General features: G+C 55.8%; 1 protein-coding gene across 1 annotated transcript in view; it reads right to left on the minus strand.

Moving 5' to 3' along the window:
* PCNT (pericentrin) overlaps positions 1–23,238 on the minus strand; it is a 99,478-nt gene that overhangs the window by 15,112 nt on the left and 61,128 nt on the right. Inside the window, exons 27-36 of the mRNA XM_080823610.1 lie at positions 22,819–22,926; positions 16,521–17,231; positions 15,574–15,676; positions 12,383–12,537; positions 7,325–7,519; positions 6,510–6,683; positions 5,593–5,776; positions 4,216–4,438; positions 3,817–3,967; positions 2,871–3,464 (exon numbers count right to left, since the gene is read on the minus strand). Coding sequence (XP_080679736.1) covers positions 2,871–3,464; positions 3,817–3,967; positions 4,216–4,438; positions 5,593–5,776; positions 6,510–6,683; positions 7,325–7,519; positions 12,383–12,537; positions 15,574–15,676; positions 16,521–17,231; positions 22,819–22,926 — 2,598 coding nt within the window. The remainder of the gene's footprint in view (positions 1–2,870; positions 3,465–3,816; positions 3,968–4,215; positions 4,439–5,592; positions 5,777–6,509; positions 6,684–7,324; positions 7,520–12,382; positions 12,538–15,573; positions 15,677–16,520; positions 17,232–22,818; positions 22,927–23,238) is intronic.

Genomic DNA, 23,238 nt, shown 5'->3' on the forward strand with positions numbered 1-23,238 from the left:
TCAGTGCGGACGGCCTCATCGCCGCCTCTGAGAACGATCGGGCTTTTACGGGCGTGCGCAGGGGAGGCGGGACACGAAAACAGGAGTCCTCACGGGCCCAAGTCCCGGCGTCCACCCTCGGCACCTGCGCACACGCCCACACACACCCACACACGGACTTGACGGGCACATTGGAAGGCGCACGTGCACCTGGTGGGAACGGCCTCACTTGCAAAATGCCCTTCACCACGGAGGTGCCGGGCATGTGCTGGGCTCTGGGCAGGCATCGGCGGGACAGCCCCCGGCTCCCAGTCCAGCACGGGGATCTGCACCCCCACTGGGGACACAGAGTGGGTCACCCGGCGGAAACCTGTCCGGGCAGCCGTAAACGCAGGAAGGCCGCTTGGAGGAGCTTCCGCGGGCGAGGAGGCCTCGGGAAGGGCCAGAGAGGCGGCGTGTCCGGTAGAACCTGGGTCGCCCGGAACCCCAGCCCAGGCTTCCCGCCACCGCGAGGCCCACGCAGCACAGACCACGGCGTCAGCTCGATCGACGCGCCAGCCTCGTGAGGACGGGGGGATCACTACTTGGCTATTTTCCAGGTGAGGAAAGCAAGACACCGAGGGACCTCCAGAGTTACTGTGTGCGGAAGAGACGGGACTGACCGCGAGCAGCCGCCTCGGGGGCCGCCGTGCTCAGAAGGAAGCCCACGGTCCAGAACACATTCACCGTCTACAGACCACAACACCCAAAGGGCTGTGTCAATTACTTAAAACTCCATTCCATGACACGCTGTGAAGAACAACTTATTAACTTGAAAAACATTTTCATTGCATTTTTTAAGCAAAAACAAATCCAAGTTAAAGGGTTTGGCTGAAAACTTTGGATGCGGCGAAGTTCTTCAGAAGCATGTGGAGGCCACAGACATGCTTCCCAGGGAGAAAAGGCAAACACGTGCACACAAGCACACGCATGCACGCACACACAGGCACTCACGCATGCACACACGCACGCAACATGCACGCACACACTCGCGCACACGCACGCACACACTCACGCACACTCACATGCACACACTCGCACGCACGCATTCATGCATGCACACACTCACGCACGCACCTGCGCACGCGCACGCACAAAATCCTGAACACATTCGGAGGTTCCGCGCTAGCAAGGCCCACCCTGGGGCGTGACTCGACTCGCCTCCTTCACAAAACAGCACAGGATCCATCCAGCCACACACCACCCGCTCCTTGCAACACCGCCAAACTAGTCCATGTTTCCGGGTGGGTGCGCGGTAAACACGACCATGACCATGAAGCCTGCGTCCCACAACACGGCACACATGTGGGCCTTGGAAACACCGGGAAAGGAGCTGGACAGGGAGGCCCCGCACTGCCCGATTCCTTCCCAGGAAACGTGCACCACAGGCCAGCCCACAGACAGGAAGGTGACTCGCAGAGGCCAGGGCTGGGCACTAATGGTGTGGCTTCCACGTGGGGCGATGGACGTGTCCTAATGTGTGTGGTGGCGACGGGCACAAGATTCCAAAGGTACCGAAACCCCTGACACGCGGAAGTGAGGCTGGTGAACTCGGGTGTGCGCCGGGTCTCAGCAAACCGTCCAACGCACTGACCACACCCACCTGTGAACTTCCCAAACTAACCAATCTCATAGCATTTGGGGAGCTGACTTATCCTTATAACACTGAGAAATCTAGTTTTTAAAAACATATTCATTTCTCAAATATTTCAGGTCAGGCTAACCACTTAGAAGACCAGGCTACTGGTTTTCCTTGTGTGTTTTTAAAAATTTATTTGGATTTTCACAATTAAAAAAAAATTACGTTTAAAAAATATTTTTAAAAAATTATTTAAAAAACATTTTTAAAGAGAGCAACACAAGTGTCCATCCGTGCAAAGACACAGAGTTAATTTTCTCTAAAACAAAGGTTTCTGATTGACATAAAATGTATCTAAAAGTAACATTTTATCCAAAAAAATAGAAACACCTCCTAACCTGCAAGGCAAAAATCATCCAGGTATCAAAGTAAAAAACTCTACAACTTGAAAAAGACCAATGCCCCCTACGAATACAGATGCAGAACCCTAACCAAACGTGGCAAACCGCAGCCAGCGCCGTACAGAAAAGCACCACCAGAGCGGGGTTCAGCTGGGAATGCACGGCCAGCTCCACAGACGGGACCTGATCAACAGGAAACTCAGCATCAACAGAATAAAGGGCAAAAACATCGATTCCAAGACACCAAAAATGCAAATCCAAACTCTCTCATGACTGAAGACACGGCACACACAGGCTGAGCAAACCAGGAAGAAAGCCTCCTGTGACAGCGGGAGACAGTGACGGTGGCCCCGAGATGGGCAGGGGGCCGTGTGAAAGTCACCTGCACAGGGACGGAAGAAGCCGCCGTGGACGTGCAGGTGACGTGATCTCACACGTGGAAAACCACAAGTACGTTAAGAAACGGAATAACGGACAGGTCTGAGGTTTTAAGAACCATCCACACTGCTGAGGGCCAGCAGGGGCCATCAAAGTGCGATTAAGAAAACGAGTCCACGGACCACAGCACCAGACATCGCCAAACACCTGCGGACAACTGGACGATGGCGCCCACTCATCACCTGGAAGCCGCAGCACCCTGAAAATCAGGCCTAGCTGTGCGGAAGGACTGCCTCCTTCACCATCCGCAGAGGTGACACCGCCAAGGGGACCACCCCCGAGCTGCCCACAGGATCTACGCGGGCCCCTGAGTGCCCAGCCACAGAGCAGTGGCGACCGGAGGGCGGCGGACGGACGGACCAGAGGGACGGAGGAGCAGGGGACCCGGCCCCACAGCCGGCGGCGGGGCGGCGACGCGGCCGGCGCGCGCTCACCCGTTTCTCCTTGTCTCCCGGCGGCCGCAGCTCCGCGTCGGCCCGGCCCGGCCCCATCTCCGCTCGCCTCCTCGCGTCCTTGCGTCCTTCCCGCGCGGCCAGCCTCGCCTGTGCGCACTCTAGTCCCGCCAGCGGCCGAGCGGCTGCGAGCCGTGGCTCCTGGGCCGGGGCCGGCTCCGCACCGGGGCTGCGCGCGGCCCTTACCTCCTTGTCCCGCTCCAGCTCCGCCGCCCGCCGCCACTGAGTCTGCTCCAGCCGGGCCTGCGGCTCCGGCGCGCGCCCCCGCTCGTCCCTCGGCCTCCGTGGCGGGGTGTGCTGCGCGGGGGGCTCACGGGCGCCGCGGCTCAGCTGCTCCGTGAGCAGCCGCTCGTGCCGCAGGGCGGCTGCCAGCTCCCGCGAGCGGCCCTCCTCGGCCTCCAGGCTGCGCCGCAGCTCGCACAGCTTGCCCCGCTCCTGCGCCAGCAGCGCCTCGCAGCGCGAGGCCTCGATCTGCAGCTCCCGCCGCAGGTTGTCCGCGGCCGCCTGCTCGTGCTCCAGGGCGACGCGCAGCCGGCTGCTCTGGGCGCACTGCTGCTCCAGGGACGTCCTCAGCTCCTGCCGGGGGAGCGGACGGGACGCGGTGACCCACGAGGAAGGACGGCGCAGTCCCGCCGCGGCCCCTCCTTCCACGGACGGAGCCGTCCCGCTGTCACCCCGCCAGACCTTCACAGAGGAAGGTCTGGAGGCCGCAACCCTGGCCTCAGCTCACCGTCCGCCCATCCAACCCCAGCACCCGTGCCCTCTCGCGGAGCCCAGCGCTCAGACCGGGGATGACGAGCGGCTGTGGGTCATGACGAAGAGGTCACCGTTCCGCCTGGCCGCCGGGCACATGCCCGCGGGGAGAGGACGAGAGGGGCCCCGCCGGCCCCACCGCCCACCGGCCCCGCCGGCCCCGCCGCCCAGGCACCTCCAGGGTCTTGGAGCTCTGGCCCTCCTCGCGCAGGTGCCGCAGCCGCTGCTCCTCCAACCGGCTCCGCAGGGCGCGCTCCTTCCCGCGCTCGCACTCCAGCTCCTGCAGCGCGGCCTGCAGGCTGCTCTCCTTGCCGTCCAGCACGGACCTGCGCGGGAGACGGGGACAGAGCCCGCGGCCTCTTCCGACCTGCACGTGTGCCTGCGCCGGGTGCCCCCCCGCAGACCCAGCACCCCGTCACAGCCTGCGCACAAACCGCAGCCCGCCAGGGCCGCCCTGCCCCGGCCGCACCAAGGGAAGGGCGCAGACGCCTGCCAGGCTTCCGCGCCTCCCTCGACAGAGTCTGCGGACGGACGGGAATGGGGCCCAGAGGCGCGTGCGGGGCCGGGGCCCTACCTCAGCTGCAGGACCTCCTTCTGCGCCGCGCCGAGGGAGGCCAGCAGCCTCTCGTTGTCCTGTTTGCACTCGCGGAGCTCAGCTCTCAAGTCTCGGACGGCGGTCTGCTCCACCGCTAGGAGCTTCTGCGCGCTGCTGGCTTTGTCCTGCTCTTCCTTTAGGGTTTTCTGCACGTCACTGGCTATCCGCTTCTCCTGCTCGACCTTATACGCCAGTAACTCCACTGAGAAAGACAGGGAGGACGCGAGATAGCCTCGCCCGCAAATCCAGGTGAGCTGTGCCCGTGACCTCAGAAATTAAACACAAACCAGTATGGGGACGGGACATACGCACTCTTGGGGAAAATGACACTTCCAGGCCTACAGTCAGGACGCTGGCCTCCCCACAACACCCCCCAGGCCTCGGGGCACCCAGAGGTGGATGGGCAGAGTGACCCTGCAGGCCAGAGGACAGGACAAGCCTCTCCAGGGCCAGTGGCTCAGGCCTGGGGTCTGCCTGGAGGCTCAGGTCAGAGATGGACAGTCCCCTGGTCATCCTGGATCACCACTTCCCTGTGACTCCTACACCGTGCGCTCCCCAGCACAGACAGCCCCAACCCCAACAGTGTCACTACCCCAGACTCTAGGGAGGGAACTGCCCTGGTCACGTATAGACCCGTCTGGGGACACCTGTGCACCTTCCACGAGGCTGGCATGACTCCAGCACCAGAGCCGAAGACAAAACCACAGCCCCTCACGCGTGCAGACGAGAAAAACCAGTAGCCTGGCCCAGGAACGCTCCCAAGACAACGCAACACAACGCAAGCGCAAGGCCACATGCTGGACGGCTCTGGCCCGCCATTCAGCACCCAGAACCAGGAGAAGGGGCCCTGAGAGCCGCTGGCACGTGTGGGCAGGGACCACAGCTGGCACCACGTGTCAGAGCAGGAGGTGGGGCACTGCCCCCGTGGCCAGACCTGCTCCTGCCCTCACTCACCAATGCTCAAGGCCTAACCAGAGCGATCGGTAACAGGACACAGGCAGGAAAAAAATAAAATGTTTTTATTCAAAGACGATGTGACCACTTATTACAAAACACCCAGAAAAACCAAAATTAAACACAAAAACGTACGACGGGCTGTTTAAAATCAGCACAAGCCCCGGAGAGTCCCAGGCACGGTCCCGTGGCGCCCGGCACTCACACCGACACAGGCCCCCCCCGGCCTGCCGGGACCCTGGGCAAGGCCCCGCCCCACGCCCTGCACCGTCCCCTCACTGGCAGTTCCGTGATCCGAGGAATGCCAAGGCCGACGGTCCCTGTGCCCAGGGACCTGGAGAGGGCGGGCCGCGGCTCCCCGTGTCCCAACCCCCCACCAGGAGACGCGAGCGCAGCACTCACCCTGCTTGCGCAGCTGGTGCTCCTGCCGGCTCCCGCGGGCCTCCGCGCTGGTCAGTGCCCCGCACAGCTGCTGCAGCTTCTCCTGGCTCTGCAGGTGCGTCATGCGCAGCTGGGCGCGCAGGGCCTGGATCTCCGCCAGCAAGCTGCTCCTGTCCGACAGACGGAGGTGCTCCAAGGACTTCTCCTGCAGACGGCCCGAGAGACGGGGCGGGAAAGGAGGGGAGCAGGGTCACAGACTCGGCCACTGGACGGCCCTGTGGAGGAGCACCCCCTGAATGGGGAAACGGGAGCACGGAGTGCACCCCAGGGCGGGAGAGGCCGGGCCCGGCAGCATGCTGGCGGCTCCACACAAGCAGCCCACCCTCTGCAAACTCGTGCCTCCGGCTCTGTGGGCACGAGCCTGGGGATGGAGCCTCATCCCCGACAGAGTAAGAACAGGCTCACAGGAGGGTTCAGTGACAAACACACAGTGTAGAGAACAGAGGCCCCAGGGGACCTTCCAGCCTCAGACAACTCCTCCCAGGGCTATGCCACAGGCCACTGTGACCTACCGTGGACCTGCCTCTAGACTCCAGTGCCCTCTCCTCCAAGGGACTCGGCGGAGACTGTGCTGACCCCTCTGGCTCTCTGAACCTCCCCACCCCAGGCTCAGCGCTCATGGCCTGGGTCAGGACACTTAGGGCTGCTCTGTCTTTAGCAAAGGGCCAGTTACTTCCAGAACACAGAGAGACTGAGAAGCAGGATAAACGTACAGACGTCTGCGCTGGGCAGGATCGCGATTAAACAGTGTTACACGTGGACTGAGGCAGGACGTCTTCCTTGGTCACTGCCACGTTCCAAGGTCAAATTCACGTGAACCCATTCCATCACCCTCTCCGTTGTGGGGCTCCGGGAACTGGATCACGGCACGTGCTCACCTGCTCCTGGACCACCTTCTCCAGCCGCTGCAGCAGGGAGCTGTGGTCCCCGGGGTCAGGAGCACAGAGCTGCGGCTGCAACTCGGCCCTCAGCACCTCCCACTCTTTTCCAAATGCCTCCTGCACAACCTGAAGAAATTCTCCTCTCCAGTCAAGACACAGATCGGGAGGTTCCTAAGATATTAGGACAAAAAGTTCGGTGTTCTTACGAACACATCCTGCGGGGTGCCCCAGAAATTGCCCCAACGAGAGCACATACAGTGCACCCACGACCGCCCTAGGGCACACGAAGCCAACCCTGCCGATGGAGGAGACACTACTGAAGGGGAGAGCACGTAAGACTGGGCCAACGGTGGGCAAAAACTTCCTCCTTTCCCACCGCCATGCCAGGCCCAGCGCGGGTGCTGCTGGCTGGCTACCCCGTCTGCCTGGCACTGGGGTATTGCTTCCCTGCACACCCTGTGGTTGGTAGGTCCCTTGGGTATGGTTCAGCACCTGGCCTTCACCGAGCTGCCCCGGTTCCCCAGTCACAGAGCGGACACTGGGACCCCATAGGCTCAGGCCTGGCCCCCATACCCGGCCCCCGTCACCCACCTCCAGCTCCACCACATGTCCTCCTCCCACAGCCTTTCCTGCCCTGAAGGGGCCTGGAATGTGCCAGCAAACATGACTGAGAGGGCGGCTGGCCAGGACCAAGGCCCCTGTGCCCAGCACTGACCACCCTCCTTCCCTTTATCCCAGTCATCTAGCCAAGAGTCCCCCACCAAGTGCTCCTCGCCCACACCTTACCCTCTCTCAGGTGGAATGCCCCGTACCTTCTCTCCCTTTTGGGGTGCTAGGTTCACATGTCTCCGCAGGGCCGGCACCGCCTCCAAAAGGACGGAGCCCTCCCTCGGGAAGCACTCAAGGGGGGCACTCGGCTCGCCCTTGCTCAGGGCGCTGGGTGGCCCACGGCGCTCAGACAAGGCCAGTATGTGGTGGCTCTCGTCACATACCATCTGCAGCAGAGCCTGCAACGGGACGGGCCTTTCAGGAAGAAGGAAAAGCAGGAAAAGAAGGAAAAGAAGCTACTCATCCGTCTAGTCCCTGGCCCATCACCCAGGAGCGCTCACCAGGGCTGCACGCACAGCTCTCCACGACTTCTAAACCCAAGAACGAGTTCTGTGGTTCTGCGAGATTCTTCAACTACCCCCACCCCCCACCGACCTTCAGACCCCACTAGGAAACCAGCTGGAAAGAGAATGTCGGTTGTGCTACCCCCCAGACGGCTGCCCCACCAGCACCTGCACCAGGGACAGCGTCCCCTACCACCCCTTCCATAAGCCTGGGTGGGCGCGGGGCAGGGCCTTGGGCCAACTTCCCAGGCCCCATCATGGAGATGCCCTGCGACTCCTCAGCTCTCCTGGGACGGCAGTCGCCATGCTCTGAGAAGGCTGCAGGGACCCGCACAGGACCCGCTACAGGCCACTCTGGCCCTCTGCCGCCTACAGTAGGGCCCAGACATGGGCAGCAGGGAGAGGGTCGCCCAATGCCCAGACAAGTCCCTGCACACACGCAGGGGCTGTGAGCACAGGAACAGGTCCTTCATGGCACCAGGACTCTGGGACACACACTGGCCAGGTCTCCTGCCCAAAGACACGGACAGAGGAACAAAGTGGCTTCCCCAGAGCTGCCCCCAGGTTAGGACCGACACAGGGTATGAAGTAACCCGAGCGGCCCTCGCTGCACACGAAGGGTCATTCAAGGGGCGTGTTCTGCTTCCGTCTCTGCGGAACAAAGACTAACAGATGCTTCAAACAGGGAAGAACGAAAGTAGCAACGAAGCGGGGGTGGCTGGGTCGGCTCGGGGTCCGGCCCTTGATTTCAGCCCACGACACGGTCTCGGGGTCCTCGGATCGAGCCCCACGTTAGGCTCCAGGCTCAATGCGGGGTCTGCTTGCGGTCCTCTCTCCCTCTTGCATGCCTGCTCTCTCCCAAGTAATTGAAAAAAAGCAAAAACAAGAACAAAAACCACGAAACCCAAGTTCAACACTCGAAACACAAACACCCCAGTTAAGAAACGGACAGAAGAGACACTTTCCCGAAAACGACATCCAGACGGCGAAGAGATACATGAAAAGATGCTCAACATCACGCATCATCAGGGAAATACGGATCAACACCACAGCGAGGGGCGCCTGGTGGCTCCGTGGGTCGAGCCTCTGCCTTCGGCTCAGGTCACGATCTCAGGGTCCTGGGACCGAGCCCCGCGTCAGGCTCTCTGCGCAGCGGGGAGTCTGCTTTCTCCTCTTTCTCTCTACCTGCCTCTCTGCCTACTTGTGATCTCTGTCAAATAAATCTTTTTAAAAAAAATTTTTTTAAATGAGTAAGTAAGTAAATGCGTGGTAAAATTCCTCTGTGGGGGAGCAGCCGTGAAGAGGCTGAGGACAGAGCACGACCAGTTCACTAGAAACAGGTCTGGCTAGGGTTCTAACGACGGAGCCAGAACAGCGGAGTACCGACACGAAGTGCTAAAAGCCCAACCACACGTCACGTTCACGTTCACACTTCCCGTGCCACAGCCCAGTGCAGACAGCAGCAGCTGTGGAGAGACGAGAGGCCGTCCCCGAGTCTGCAGCCCCACGCGCGGCAGGAACGACTCCACGGCAGACGGCCACCTCCTCCTCCGGGAGCACTCGCCCGCGGCTAGGCGTTCCACGGAGCGCCTGTGAGGACGGAGGACCGCGGCCTGCACCATCCCGTGAGCGAAGCCGCCCGTCAGGCCACCGCAGCCCTTCGGGGACGTCGCAGGACCCCAGGTCTGCTGCTGAGCCGTACCCTCGGGACTGGCGTTCCGCCGCGGGACCTGTGCTGTTGGGACTGCCCCTCCGCACGCGGTGTCTCCACGGCCTGCGAGCCTGCCCACCCCTCCTGCGGAGCCCGTGTTAGCTCCCGCTGGTGCACAGCGCCCCCCAGCACCGCAGCACCAAGGCCCGTCCCACGGCCCCCTCGCGGCTGCTTCTGGAGAGGCTCCGGAGGTGTCCGCGCCCGGCCTACCACGGCCTCCGGGGCCTGCTGGGCCTCCCCCCAGTACCCCTGGCTGCGGGGCATCCGGAGCCGGGGCCACACCGTGGCGCTGAGACTCAGCGCCTGCCGGGGCTGCTCCGGGGGGGCCAGCTCAGACGGGAGCACAGGCTTGTCCTGACACTGCCGTCCCCGCGGTGAGTGCGGAGGCTTCACGTTCCAGAAACAGTGTAGGCACTTAAAGGAAAATGCGTTGAGAAACCTACCGGAAGACACCTCCGTCAGCACGGGGAGAGGCAGAGGAAGAACCTCAAGCAGACTGTGGGCCGAGTGAGGGGGAGCCGGGCGGGGGGCTCGACCCCACGACCCTGAGATCGCCAAGCTCAACTGACCTCGTCACCCGGCGCCTCTCCTGTCCACTGTCACTCGGAAACAGGGAAGTCGCAGGTTCTGAGGGGCCGATGAAGAGCCGCCCTAACAGCTCCTGACGCTCGCCCGCGTCCACGCGGCTCCCCTGCAGACACACGGCTCGCCCGCGTCCACGCGGCTGCCCTGCAGACACACGGCTCGCCCGCGTCCACGCGGCTGCCCTGCAGACACACGGCTCGCCCGCGTCCACGCGGCTCCCCTGCAGACACACGGCTCGCCCGCGTCCACGCGGCTGCCCTGCAGACACACGGCTCGCCCGCGTCCACGCGGCTGCCCTGCAGACACACGGCTCGCCCGCGTCCACGCGGCTGCCCTGCAGACACAAGGCTCCCCTGCAGACAGTCTCAGCCACTTCCTGAGCGGGCTCCAGGGCCTTCACTGGGCTTCTGTGTTTTCTTCGTTAATCACCGAGCATTAAACCTCAAAGCCTAAGTATACAGAACTGTCCAAACAACTGAATTCATTCCTTAAAATTACAAGTTCTTCCACCATTAGGTTGCTTGGATTAGAGCTGTTAAGAAACGTGCCTTTAATTTTTATGTCACATTAAAAATTGAGGAGTGCAAGGGTGCCCGGGTAGCTCAGGCCACGATCCCAGCGTTCCGGGATCCAGCCCCACGGCAGGCTCTCTGCTCAGCGGGGGGCCTGCTTTTCTCCCTCTGCCTCTGCCCCTCCCCCACGCGGCTCACACTGCCGCCCACACTCTCTCTCTCAAATAATCCTTTAAAAAGAATCCTTTTCTTTGGATAGCACCCTAACAGCGATGTCACGGGACAGGTGGCCCGTGGGGGCAGCACGTGTGACATACAAACTTGTCAAGCCACCGAGTTGTGCACCTGAAACTGCAGGAACACTGGCGTCCACGATCCTCACGTTAAAAGAAAACCAATGAGCTGTCTTTGGAAATGCTCTCAGGGTTTGAGCACGACACGATGCGGACATTACATCACTCACTTATTCAGCCAAGTCTGCGTCCGTGGCGTGACATGAAACGGTTTGCTAATCCGGCGAGGGAAAAGAGAGCGTGTTGGAAGTGCCACAGACTCTCTGGCCGGGTGGCAGATGTGCTAACTGACCGCACCGTGGGGTCGCTGTACCACGTGCACACGTCGTACGCCTCAGACTCACCCCGGTGGCGCATCAGTTCAAACTAGAACACAGCTTTTTTACAGGTCGGCTCTGAGTTGACCCGCGGCATGCGGACTGTGGCTTCCCTCCTCCGGTGACGCCCTGGCTCTGAGCCCCGAGCACCGAGTCCTCCCACCATGACCGTGAGTGGAGGACAGGGCCCCCACTCTGTGACCAGGTGGCCACGTGACCGGGTCCTCGGGGGAGGCGCACGCAGGGCCGGCAGAGCCGCGGCGGGCGGCTCACACCACAGGTGGGTCAGAGGGAGCCCAGCGCGCCAACGGGGCTGGTCTGGTGGGTGGATGAGCAGGTCCGCCACGGCGGGCAAGGAGGGTCTTGTTGGGGGGCAGGGAGGGCAGGGATGCTGCTGGAAAACAGGCCTGAAGGAAGCCTTGGGCCCGTCCTCTGCAGACAGGCCCCCCGCCATGCTGAGGAGAGCCAGTGGATGGCGGAAGGGACGGGACAAGCGAGCGTGGGCTCACTGGGGGCCCCCAGGTATGCACTTGGAGCTGCCCCAGAGGAAGCTTCCGGTCTGGTACAGGAACACACGTGAGCTGGCGGAGCTGCTGGGCTGCCAGTCCGCAATGCCCGCACGGCTACCCAAGTCCAGACAAGCTCCCTTCTCAAGAGCCACTGCCGGGAAGACGGAGACGAGCAGGGCAGAGCGCTCTACTCAACTCTGACAAGACGGAGACTCCCTCTCGAGCAGCAGCTCCCGCGGCAAAGCCGGCTGGGCTCTCCACCGTGGCCCGGCGGCCCTGTGCCCGCAGACAGCCCCACTGCCCACGCCCTGCAGCTCGGTTCCCTGCGGGCGCTGGGCAGAGGGCGCCCCGTCGTGAGCACAGGCCACAGCTGTCTCAGGAAAGGCGAGAGGTCCATCTCCAGAACCAGACAAAACCCACAACCACTTCCCCACAGAGGGTCATCCGTTCTGATACCTAAACTGAGTTCAGGAAGGCTGACCCTAATTTTGTCTTTTGTGATGTGTTACAACCCCGGCTCCTGCAGGCCCCCAGCAGGTGCAGGAAGAGCTGGCCCTCCTCTGGGGACCCCGGAGCCCGCGTCTCCCGCAGACCCCCAGCCTGCCGCACCAGGATCTCACCTGGGACACCTGTCCCCACGCCCCCCAGGACAGCGGCTGGCTCCATCTGGAAACACTCAGAGGAGACGTCGGTTAGAGCGCAGCTAGAACCGACGCAGCGGCCTGGGCAGCAGAACGCACACCGCCCACCACCGCACCGCCATGCAGCAGTCACGGGGGCCGCAGACGGAGGCCCGTCGACACCGCTCGCCCTGGTCCCGCCGGTCCTCACCTTCACTTGTTTCGGGTGGACTTCCTTCTCCTTCATGGCTTCCAGCGGCTGTCGGAACCTTCCACAGGTGGGAGGAGGCACAGCAGGACGAGCAGGGGAGGTTTCGAGTCTTCCCGAACCTTGGTTTAGTATCTCTTCGAACCCCGAGCCATCAACTAAAAACACAGCACAAAGTCAAAGTAAAACCATAATCCTCTGGTGGCCTCCCTGGGGGAGGGCCCAGGGGGCAGACACTCAGCAGAGACGGGGGTGTGGCCAGACCCCTGCTTCCTGGCGCCGCGCGAGGCCCCAAAACACCTGGGAGAGCTACGGGCGGGACGCCCCTTCCTGAAGACATCCACAGAGCACGAAGAGAGCAAAAATGTTTTTATAAATCTGTATGATGACATAATTACATACATCAAGAAAAAGCATGTTTTGCATGTTTGGTCTGTAAACCCATGACTCCAACATAAGCTTTAATGGTCTCTCAGCTCATCTGTAAACAGATGCACGAGTGGGTTTCCTCATCCCCCGGACAGGACCCCAAGCCCAAAGGGCTCCCGCAGGAAGCGCCTGGGCTGACACGCGTGTGTGGGGTCTGTACTTCCACACCCAAGGAAGGGATGAGGACAGGGCAGGATTCCACTCAGGCACATGGAGAGGAGACGGGGGACAAGAGATGCACGGTACCAACCGCAGGGGCCGTGTGCGGGCAGCAGGTCAAGCAGCAAGGATCTGGTCAGGAAAAGGGGAGCACACCTGATGGGGGTATTCGGAGACAAGCCCTGAGACCAGCCGGGCGGACGGGGGAGCCCTCTGGTGTCTGGGGTTCCAGATGCCAGAAACCCCACGGGTGGAGCCTCAAACAGGAATTGCAAACGTGTCTGAAGGACGTGGTACGTCCCTAAGCCTTGCAGAGGCTGGGAAAGCAGAGGGAGGCATCCGGGAAAAGCAAGCTCGGCGTCTGCGGCTGCTTCTCTGACCGGCCTGGAGCGCCTAGCACAGAACTGGGAGCGAGCTGCCGATGTCCACCCTGCCGAGGGGTCTGAGTTCTCAGACCTGCCAAGGGCTGCGCAGAAGACAGTGTGGAACAGGGACTCCGAGACGGCGGGAGGATCCAACAAAGCCAACACAGAACACCTTAGAAAACCAGAACATCTCCAGAGAAGTCAGTCTCCACGCAACAAGGAATTTTCAAGAAAAAGGACCAGAGAACACGAAAGAAGAGCTCTTTGAAGTTAAGACACAGCAGAAATGAAAACATTTGCTTCCAAGCTTAAGAAATAATTTCTTAAAACCTTCTTTTAAGAACCCTTATTATCAAATAAAACAAAAGTACAAAGAAATGGAAACAAAGTGAGAAAATAAGGAAATCAGTCCAGCGGTCGACAGAAGTACAGCATGATGAGAGCCACGGGCAGGACCCAACGAGCAACAAAGGCCTGTCCAGGGTGAAGGCCGCGCCCAGGCAATGTGGAGTCACGTGGTGGCCGCCGTGCTTCACGACGCCAGGCTCTGGGACATTGGTCAGACACGCTGGGGCCTGAGGGAACCTGACTTCGCACCCGTGAGTCTGTACGAAGCCCAAACTATCCACACTTGCTGGGAAGACGCAGAAGTTCTCAGAAAACCCACCTCACACACGCTTTCTCTGCAGACGCTTCTAGAGAGCAGAGTGCTTAAATGAGGAGCACGAAGGAGGGACAATGGGTCTGACCCGGAGAGCGGAGGCGGCACATTCAGAAGGTGACGGCCGCACTGGCAGCGCACACCCATGCTCGTGGACAGTGTGGCAGGACCCATGACGGAGAACAGGAGGGAGGCCACAAGAAAGGAAAACCAGCTGCCTGCAAGGGGACATTCAGTCCCCGAGGTGCTGCGGGGGTGTGACCGGTGCACTTGAAACACAGGACACTCAGTCCCCGAGGTGCTGCGGGGGTGTGACCGGTGCACTCGAAACACAGGACACTCAGTCCCCGAGGTGCTGCGGGGGTGTGACCGGTGCCCTCGAAACACAGGACACTCAGTCCCCGAGATGCTGCGGGGGTGTGACCGGTGCCCTCGAAACACAAACACTCCGTGGTGTGGGGATAGGACGGGACGATGGGGCCACCTTACAAAGACACGGAAGGGACGTATAAGGAGAACTGGCAGCCAGAAGTTTACACATGTTGCTGTAACTAGCAAATGTAATTTAGAAATAAATACCACAACACATTTCCCAAAGTTAAACGTGGGTGTCCTCAGGGAACGGTGTTTTGGCCGGGGAGCTGGGAGGCACCTTGCAGAACCACTTGATTCTTAGACCAGGAACTCACCACGCGGAATAACTCAAAACAAAAATTAAGATGTTGCTGGCCCCACTCAGCACAAGCGGAAATGCCCATGAACTTTACTTTGTGGTCTCCTTTTCAAAAGCACTGAGTTGAGTCAATGATGACCTTCTTATAAAAAGTGGAAACATCTCAGGAGGTGACAGACTTGTGAAAAACCAGTTAGAGAAGAACAAAGTTAGGAGGTCATGGTCTGGCAACCATCCTAATGACGGCCCAGGCGACACTCACTCCTGGAGACTAACGTGAGCAGGTCCGAGTCAGAAACGAGATCCCAGGCATGAGCTCCACGCAGCCTCCTGCCCAACACCAAGCAATCAAAAACGGGAAATCAGAACAAAGCCTGGCAGACACCAAGGGGTCCAAGCGGACACGGGCCTCGTGCCGTGGTGCCCTGGGAAGACGCGGCATTGGTGTGCACACTCTCCGGACGCCTGGGGACACCCACGCTGACGATGTTGCCACAGACCCCGACGAGAGGCAGGACCTGCCAGCAAGGCAAAGGGCTTCCTCTCTGGCCCACACGGCACAGCCTCCCTCCCACACTGCGGTGGCCAGCAAGGGACACCCGAGTGCTTCGTACCAGCGCAGCACCCCTCCCGTGAAGGGCGCCGACGGGGCGAGTGGCAAAACCTGAGGAGGGTCTGCGTTGAGATGCTGCCATGGGCCACAAGGAGGTCTGGGTGCGGAGTGCAGGTTTTGAAGGTGCACAGTCGGGTTTCCCAGAGAAGCAAGACCTCAGGCCTCTCAGCAGAGGGAGGAGATGGAGGAGGCATGGCCAGGGCGCACCAGCAGGCGCAGCAAACGCCGGCCTGGAGGGCCCGAGGTTCCCTGAAACCTTAACAGTTTAAAAAAAAAAAAAAAAGACAGACTCACGGTTTTCACTTCCATTGTTCTTCCCTTCAAACCCGAGAGGACAGGTTCTGGGCTTTTCTTGAGCATCCAGAGACGTTACGATAAAATCTTCAACATCTTTCTCCTGTTCAAACGGGCAAGTTTTTAAATGGTCATAAAATAACAACTTATCACATCAGGGAGCTGAACTAGCCAGACGGAAACTTTCTAAGGCCTGAACTGATCATTTTCCCAAACAGAACCCAAGTAAGAGTGTTTCACACTTGGGAACACACTGAAATCATGTGCTTCTAAGAAGTTAAACCCGGCCACAGTTCTCTAGGACTATTTTAAAGGAGTCACCAGCCAACATCTCAGATTAAAAAACAGTTCTGTGGTAGTGTGCGTACGGGCATCTCAGGTATCGTGTTCCCTGTAACTTGTTTTTTATTTTATCTAATCCAGGACGTGGAAAATCTCAGTATTACTCTGTAAGAAAAGACACAGTCCAACTCAAAAATAACTTTTTGAGATTAATTAGCATTAGATGTAGAACCTAGTAAGAAATACAACTGAAAACCAATCTAGAAAACACACCCTAGATAAAGAACCTGAATGACAATTACACACGCAGGCGGGTTTGGGGTCGCGCTGCTCGAGTCCGCGCTAGTGAGCGTACAGAGGCCTGGCACATCTGAGCAGGACTGGTGCATCGCACATACTTTCAGGAATACCTCAAGTCCTCTAATTATTCATATTACAACCGACTGGGGCTGGTGCTACAGAAAGCTGGCTGTCCCTAAACATGGCTGACCAGGGGACTGCCGTGCACACCCACGCCAGGGCCGCTGGCCCCGTCAGGAGATGAGCCAACAATGGCTGCAGCTATGATACCGCAGACGCTGTGGACACACCCCCACGGGAACACTCTGGGGCCTGGGCAACCCGCGGACGCCAAACCAGGGCAGCGGCCCAGGAAGACCACTTACCACAGACATCCACTGCACATGGTGGTCAGCAGAGGGAGCCCTGGCTGCAGCCGAGGGAGACGCTGCCCACCTGGAGGCCTTTCCTGCTGCTGACCCGCCCAGGTACCCGAGCAGCTCCACCTGGTCTGCCTGCAGTGAGGCACTGGTCCTGTCCTGCAGGGAGGCATCCAAGCTCAGGGCGTCCGAGCACGGTGTCACGGGCAGGCCAGGCGCAGGCTCAAGGGTCGAGTCCTTCCTGACAACCTCCGGCGAGCTCCAGGAGGACAGATCCATTGCCCGGAGTGCGTTCTTCAAGGGCCCGGGCCTCTCAGGATGGGCCAGGTCACAGGAGCCACCGTGGAAGCCTGCTTGTAAACAAGGTGACCCGTCCTGCAAATCAACCTGGTCTTGCTCGGGAATATCCGACATTTCATTTTTTATCAGTGGATCCTGACTTCCACTGAGGTCGATTAGATCACACGTGGTTTTTTCGATATGAAACGCATCAACGAGAGATTTGTCCGTTTCGTCACCATTATCAGAACGATCACTCCAACTGTTTTCTAGAGCACGGGGAGACACCACTGGCTGCTGAAGTCTGAAATCCTCTGTCTCGATGTTCTGGAAGTTCACAGAATACAGCAAATGGTTCAACTTTTCTTGAAGTTCTTTCACCTGACTTAGGAAACCAACTTTCCGCAGCTGACAATCCTCCAGTAGTTCTCCCTTATTCTGCACGTAAAAAGGAACAGGCATAAAGTGAAATAATTGAATTACACGTAGTCATATCTGTCTGGTTTCTATAAGCCAGTTTCAGAACTGCCTGAGCACTTAAGAAGAAGCCTCCACGATGAGCCCTTGGGTGGAGATTTCAAGCTTTTTTAATTCCAAGAAAGACAGAATCACAGCCGAGAGCTCCTTGCCTAGAGCTGACTGCTGCAAAGGGCTCTGGGAAGGTGGCAGAGCGGGAAGCAGCAGGAACCCGTCTCCTGCCCCGGCACCTGCGCTGGCAGAACCGTGCCTGCTCTGTATAACTCTGGAGTCTGTCCAAGGCTTGCACCTTCCCGGGGGAAGCTTGGAGGGTGAGCTGAGTCAGTCTGGGTCAGTTCCAGCGCCTAGCACAGCAGTGGCTACCTATCCCTGGAAGTCCAGCCCCTCGGCAGGCTGGGGTGCACCTACTCCTGGAGCATCTCGCGCACAGCCTGCAGCACCTGGGTGGGCAAAACGGACCCTGTCCTCCAAACACGGGGCATCTGTGCTCCGCTTCGGCTTCTGATGGCAGCCCAGGAGCAAAGTGGTGGGAAGCCATTGTTGCGGCCCCTCCCCATCCGGCTGAAGGGACCGCCAGAGGATTTAAAGGGCCACTGTCCTTCTTCCCCACCACAGCATTTTTCTTTTTGAGGAAAAATTAAACACTAGAACACTCAAAAAACAACTGCATATAGAGAGGAAATGAGAAAGTGACTGCATGTGCCCAGGCGAAGGTGCAAACAAAGAAAATATCTGAGCAGACCTGAAGTTTAAACTTCAAGCTGATCCTCAGCACAGAGACAGTCCACAACAATTTTAAAAAAAAGAAATAAATAACAAAAAATAGCAAATTATGAGAAAGTAGGAGATTCAGATTTCCAAATATACAGTAGACTCAAATGTTCACTGTGCAAACACATACCAGAAAAAAAAGTATCCCAAGGCATATAAGGAAACAGGAAAGTATGGCCTCTTCAAAGGAAGAAAACAAACCCAAAAGAACTGTCCCTGGAAAAGACCCAATGTCGGATCTACGAGTCAAAAATGTTAAGACAACAGTCACGAAGACATCTGAGGAACTGAAGGAAGATGTGCAGAAGATCAAGAAAGTGATGTGTAAACAAAGTAGAAACATCAAAGGAGAGAAGGGAAGTCTAAAGAAACCAAAAAGAAATTACAAAGCAGAAAAGTAGAATAATTAAAATAAAAAACTCACTAGAGGGATTCAAAGACAGATTTGAGGAAGAGAAAGAACTGAACTTAAAGACAGAAGAATGGAAATGATCATGTCTGAGGAAAAAAAGAAGAGAAAATTGACAAAAGTGAGTTCAGACTAAGGGACCCGTGGGACAGCGGCAAGCAGACCCGCATACGCATTGTGGGAGTCCCAGAGGATGAGAGAAAGGTGGCTGAGAGAATAGGTGAGGACATAATGACTGAAAAGTTCCCAGAACTGATGAAAGACACAAATATAAACATCCAAGAAACTCAACCAACCCCAAAAAAGATGAATTCAAAGAGAGAAACATCAAGCTAGGTGATAACCAGATGCATAAAAGCTAAAACTAACTGACTTGTCACACACAAGGGTCCTCAGTAACATCACCAGCAGGTTTCTCCTCAGAGACTCTGGCGGCCGGAGGACAGCAACTCGGTATATTCCAAGTGCTAAAAGAAAAAACCCTGTCAACTAAAAATCCAACATCCAGCGAAACTGTCCTTGAGAGTGAGGAAGAAATTAAGATATTCCCAGGTAAATAAAAGCAGGAGTTTGTGACCACTCCACCTCCCCTGCAAGGGCGTCTGTACAGCGAAACACAAGGTCACCAGACGGTGGTAACTCAAGGTCACATGGCAAAGTAAAGACCTCAGTAAAGGTAAGTACAAGCACAAGAAGAAAAGCCAGTGTATACGATGGTACGCCTGAAACAGAACACTGTTTGTTCAAATACATGAATTTTTTTAAAAAGTTTGTGCTGTTGTGACAGTGGTTTGCAACTCCACATTTTGTTTTCACCGTGATTTAAAAAACACATTTTTTAAAAGTTAATGGTCTAAAAGTTAGTATTATTAACTTCAGTTTGTAACTCCACGTTTTTTTCTACATAACTTAAAAAATTAATGAATATAAAACAATCATTAGTTTATGCTTTGAGGCACACAGGTAAAAAATGTACTTGGTCACAGCAAAAGCCAAAAAGGGTGGGGCAGAGCTAAAAAGGAACAGTTTTCAATAGTTAGGCTGGTATAAATTCAAACCGCAGTGTTATAATGCTGGATTCTGAATGTAATGCCTAAATGTAATGCCTAACAGAACCCCCTCCACACACATAGCTATAGTTTATAGATAAAGAAATGAAAACGAACTTAAAGATTTCCGTATAAAAGGTCAACTAAGCACAAGAGAATACAGTAATGCAGGAAATCAGAACAAAAAAGAGCTATATGCGGCATATAGGAAACAGAGCCAGATGACAAAAACATACGCTTCCTTATCCATAACTACTTAAAATATAAGTGGATTAATCTCTCCAATCAAAGACAGAGATCGGCAGAAAGGATAAAAACACATGATCCTGGGGCGCCCGGGTGGCCCAGACGGTTGGGAGTCAGACTCCTGATTTCAGCTCAGGTCACGCTCTCAGGGTTGTGAGCTCACAAGTCCCATTTCAGCTTCCTGTTCAGTGGGGAGTCTGCTTCACCCTCTGCCTCTTCCCCCCCACATGCTCGCGTGATCTCTGTCAAAGAAATTAACAAAATCTTTGAAAGAAAAAAAGATAGAAACACAAGGTTGTCTCCTGACTCATGGCAAGAGCCCAGCATTACCTTGATACTGAAGCTAGAAAAAGACACTACAAAAACGAAAACTACAGACCAATATCCCCTATGAACATTGATACAAAAAATTCTAAAATACTAGCAAACTGAATTCAATACCATCCTAAAAGGATTATACACTCTAACCAAACAGCGTTTACTCCTGGAATGCGAAGACAGTTCAACACAGAAAAACCAGTCTACGCAATACACGTTAGTAAAATGAAGGGGGAAAAAAGTCACACGATCGTCTCAACGGGTGCAGAAAATGTGTCTGACAAAATTCAACACTCCTCCGTTATAGAGACATTCAACATACTAAAAGGAAACTACCCTAATGTGTAACACCCATACATGAAAAACATACAGTGTACATCATACTCAATGGTGACGGACTAAACGATCTTCCTCTAACACAAGGAACAAAGCAAGAACGCCTGCTTTCACCACTTCCTTCAACACAGTACTGGACCTTCCAGTCAGAGCAATTTTGCAAGAAAAACACATAAAATGTGTCCAAGTTGGAAAGGAAGAACTGAAGTTATCTATGTTCCAAGATAATATGATTGTATATGTACAAAACAAAGATTCCATTAAGAAAAAAACCCATTAGAATTAATACATCAATTCAGCAAAGTCACAGGATACAAAATAAACATATAAAAAATCAGTCGCATTTCTACACACCAACAATAAGCAATCTGAAAAAATGATGGAAACAATTCCATTTAAAATAGCAACAAAAAAGGAGAAAATAATTAAGAATTCACTGAACCAAGGAGATGAAAGTTTTGTACAAGGAAACTATAAAACACTGATGAGACAAATTACGGAAGACAAATCAACGGAAACATATTCACACATATGGATTGAAAGACCTACTAAAACTGTTACGATGTCAATGCTAACAGTGATCTACAGGTTCAATACAATCCCTGTAAAAATTCTAAGGATGTTTTTTGCAGAAACAGAAAAACCCATCCTAAAATTCAGAGAGTCAAAACAGTCCTGGAAAAGAACAAAGCTGGAGGACTTATAATTATCTGACTTCAAAACCTATAACCAAGCTACCGTAATCAAAACAGTGAGGTGTTGGGGGGCTCAGTCTGTTAAGCGGCTGCCTTCAGCTCAGGTCATGATCCTGGAGCCCCAGGGCTAAGCCCCATGGCGGGCTCCTTGCTCAGCAGGTGTCTGATTCTCCCTAACCCTCCCACGCCTCCCCCACCCCGCTCCAGCTCCTGCTCTTTCACTAACTCTCTCTCTAATACATAAAATCTTTAAAAAAAAAAAAAATGGCTAAGACGGGGGCACCCAGCTGGCTCAGTGGGTGGGGCAGGCGACTGCTGGTCCTGGGGTCCAAGCAAGCCCCAGGTTGGCTGTGGAGATCACTTACCAAAAAAATAAAATCTTTTTTTTAAAGATTTATTTTTCAGGGGCGCCTGGGTGGCTGCGTGGGTTAAAGCCTCTGCCTTCGGCTCAGGTCATGATCTCACGGTCCTGGGATCGAGCCCCGCGTCGGGCTCTTTGCTCGGCCGGGAGCCTGCTTCCCCCCCACACACCCCCGCCTGCCTTTCTGCCTACTTGTGATCTCTCTCTGTTAAATAAATAAGTAAAATCTTAAAAAAAAAAAAAAAGATTTTTCAAAAAATAAATTTATTTTTCTATCTGAGAGAGAGAAAACATGCATGAGTGAGAGGGGCAGAGGGAGAGGAAGAGGGAATCCAAGCAGACTCCCACTGAGCACAGAGCCCGACACGGGGCTCGATCTCACCACCCCAAGATCATGACCTGAGCCGAAACCAAGAGTCAGACGCTCAAACGACTGAGCCACCCGGGGACCCCAAAAATAAAGTCTTTCTTTTTAAAAAAGTGATTAAAATATAACTCTTAGATTGCATGTACTTTACTACATACACGAAAAAGGCAACTGTCCTAACCTACTTCTGTGGTCGTTTACTTAAAACAATAGCATTTTTCTTTTTTTTTTTTTTAAAGGAAAAAGGCCCTGGAAGATTCTAGACGCAAACACTGAAAAATACACAATCGCAGGGGCCCGGATGGAAGAGCGTGGGGCTCTGGGTCTCAGGGTCACAAGTTCAAGCCCCACACTGGGTGTACCGATCACTTAAAAACTAAAAGATAAGAAAAAAAGAAAAGAAAAATATAAAACTGTGACTTATGGAGTGAATCTGCAATTTCCCTGTCCGTGTGTAACTGCTAAGAATCTGGCAACCAGCTCATAATCACACAGCTGAGCTTTCCTGTAAGAATTCAAACAAATGTTCTTATCCCAAGGGCAATGAGAATTTTGCAGGGCAGAGTCAGAAAGTTCTCTCCAAATGGAATAAACATATAAAGCGAAACCCAAGCATCTTCTATCAAAACCGCAGGCACATGCCACACACCCACTCTGAAACCCCTGGACCAATCGCTGCAGAATTCAGAACCTTCTCGTTTTACAGTAGGACTGCGGTGCATACGGCACGTCCCAGAAGAGTTCCCGGGCGGGGAGAGCGGGAACATTCTTGTCAAACTGTGCAGTGTCTACACCAGTGCAGTGTCTACACCAGCAGGTTTAGAGGAGGCTCAAGAGACCCTGGGCCCGTGCAGGCTGCAGACCGAAGCACACTTCGCCACTGCACTTAGGGAAACCTCCAAACCAGCCAGCCACGTCCTATTTTCAGAACATCTCGACCCTGCGACACCTGACGTGGCCAGCGTGCAGGCTTCCCAACAGGAAAAGAAAAGTCACCTCTCCTGGGGCAGCCCTCGCGGTGATCAGAATTTCCAAACGGTTGCGTTCCAGATCACTGTGCTCTTCTCTGCTGGGAGCACGAACCAAAATACGTAGGAAAAAACCCTGAAGTTCAAAAAATAAATGTGAGCCTTTCAAAGTAACCGATGCTGGTGATAAAGGCCTTGAGCCACAGAGCAGCCGTGTGGGCAACCTGTCCTCATGGGAAAACCCTAGAGACAGGCCTCGCAGCGCAACTAAGTCCTACTTGTATCGTTGCCGGAGAAGTATGCGATTGCTTGTCTCCACAGGCCGAAAAGACCACGGGGAAGGAGCGCGTCTAGAGGGTTACTGAAGCGAAGGTGCAGAAGTTCAGAACCGATCTGAACAGACGAGTGGAAGAACCCGAGAGGGCAGCGTGTTATGTAACGTGCACGT

This window comes from Martes martes (assembly GCF_963455335.1).
Source record: "Martes martes genome assembly, chromosome: 1".
In the NCBI taxonomy this organism is placed as follows: Eukaryota; Metazoa; Chordata; class Mammalia; order Carnivora; family Mustelidae; genus Martes; species Martes martes.